This window comes from Austrofundulus limnaeus, unplaced genomic scaffold (assembly GCF_001266775.1).
Source record: "Austrofundulus limnaeus strain Quisiro unplaced genomic scaffold, Austrofundulus_limnaeus-1.0 Scaffold25, whole genome shotgun sequence".
In the NCBI taxonomy this organism is placed as follows: domain Eukaryota; kingdom Metazoa; phylum Chordata; class Actinopteri; order Cyprinodontiformes; family Rivulidae; genus Austrofundulus; species Austrofundulus limnaeus.
In genome coordinates, this window is record NW_013952427.1 from 2,953,863 (window position 1) to 2,954,655 (window position 793).

The 793-nt window shown below is 36.1% G+C and overlaps 1 protein-coding gene across 2 annotated transcripts in view; it reads right to left on the reverse strand.

The window, feature by feature from the left end:
* Positions 1–582, reverse strand: part of atp8b3 (ATPase phospholipid transporting 8B3) — a gene marked incomplete in the record, with an annotated part of 33,056 nt that extends 32,474 nt beyond the window's left edge. For both annotated transcript variants that reach the window (XM_014004628.1, XM_014004629.1), the window contains 2 exon segments: positions 52–143; positions 546–582. In XM_014004628.1, coding sequence (XP_013860082.1) covers positions 52–143; positions 546–576 — 123 coding nt within the window.
* Between the last annotated feature and the right edge of the window lie 211 nt (positions 583–793).

The window sequence follows — 793 nt, forward strand, 5'->3', positions numbered from 1 at the left end:
TCATCAGAGTCTAGATCTTTGAGCATCCTAGTGTGAGTCAGTGTGACTTACAGAGTATCGCCCCCAGCTGAAGCACAGGAAGGATTTCTTCTGCTTCTGTTTCTGGTTGTGACGGCTGTTCGCCCTCACCTCCCATGTGAAGCCTGCCAGGACAGAACTTTGGAGCTTAGAGACTTTTATGACTTTATTAGGCAGAAATATGTTAAAGAAAAAAAAAGAAAGAAAAAATAAAGAAATACATTCTTCTAGCACCTTAAACTCTAATAACAAACTAAAAAAGGACTATTTTATTTGAATGATAGTTCTATTTACATTGATGTTATATAAAAATGTCTGGTGTGAAAAACAAAAATAAAAAGATAAACAGATAAACAAGGAGTACACTCATATAGTAATGATTTGTGTTAAAAAAACAAACAAAACAATCAGCTTTTCATTTCAAATTAAAGACTTTAACTCATTTTTATCTGAATGGTTCTTGTTCTAACAGCAGAGGGTGTAAACAATAAAGAAAACTCAACATGGAAATGAAAAGTGACACTTACCCAACTCCTCCTCAGCCTTCATGGCACACATACTGTAGCTGCATCAAGAAGAAGACAGAAGTAGGCTGTGTCAGTGAAGTGAAGTCCCTTCACCAGTTTTGTAACTTATTACCCAAAGGTGCTTACATAGATTGCAAGACAGAAGGTTAAAAGTCTCCTTTCAGGCGCTTTCCAGAGGTCCTCGAATAACTACTTTAAAAACATAAAATGTCACCAAGGTAGAAGAGTCTGTTCTTGTCCTTTTTGCA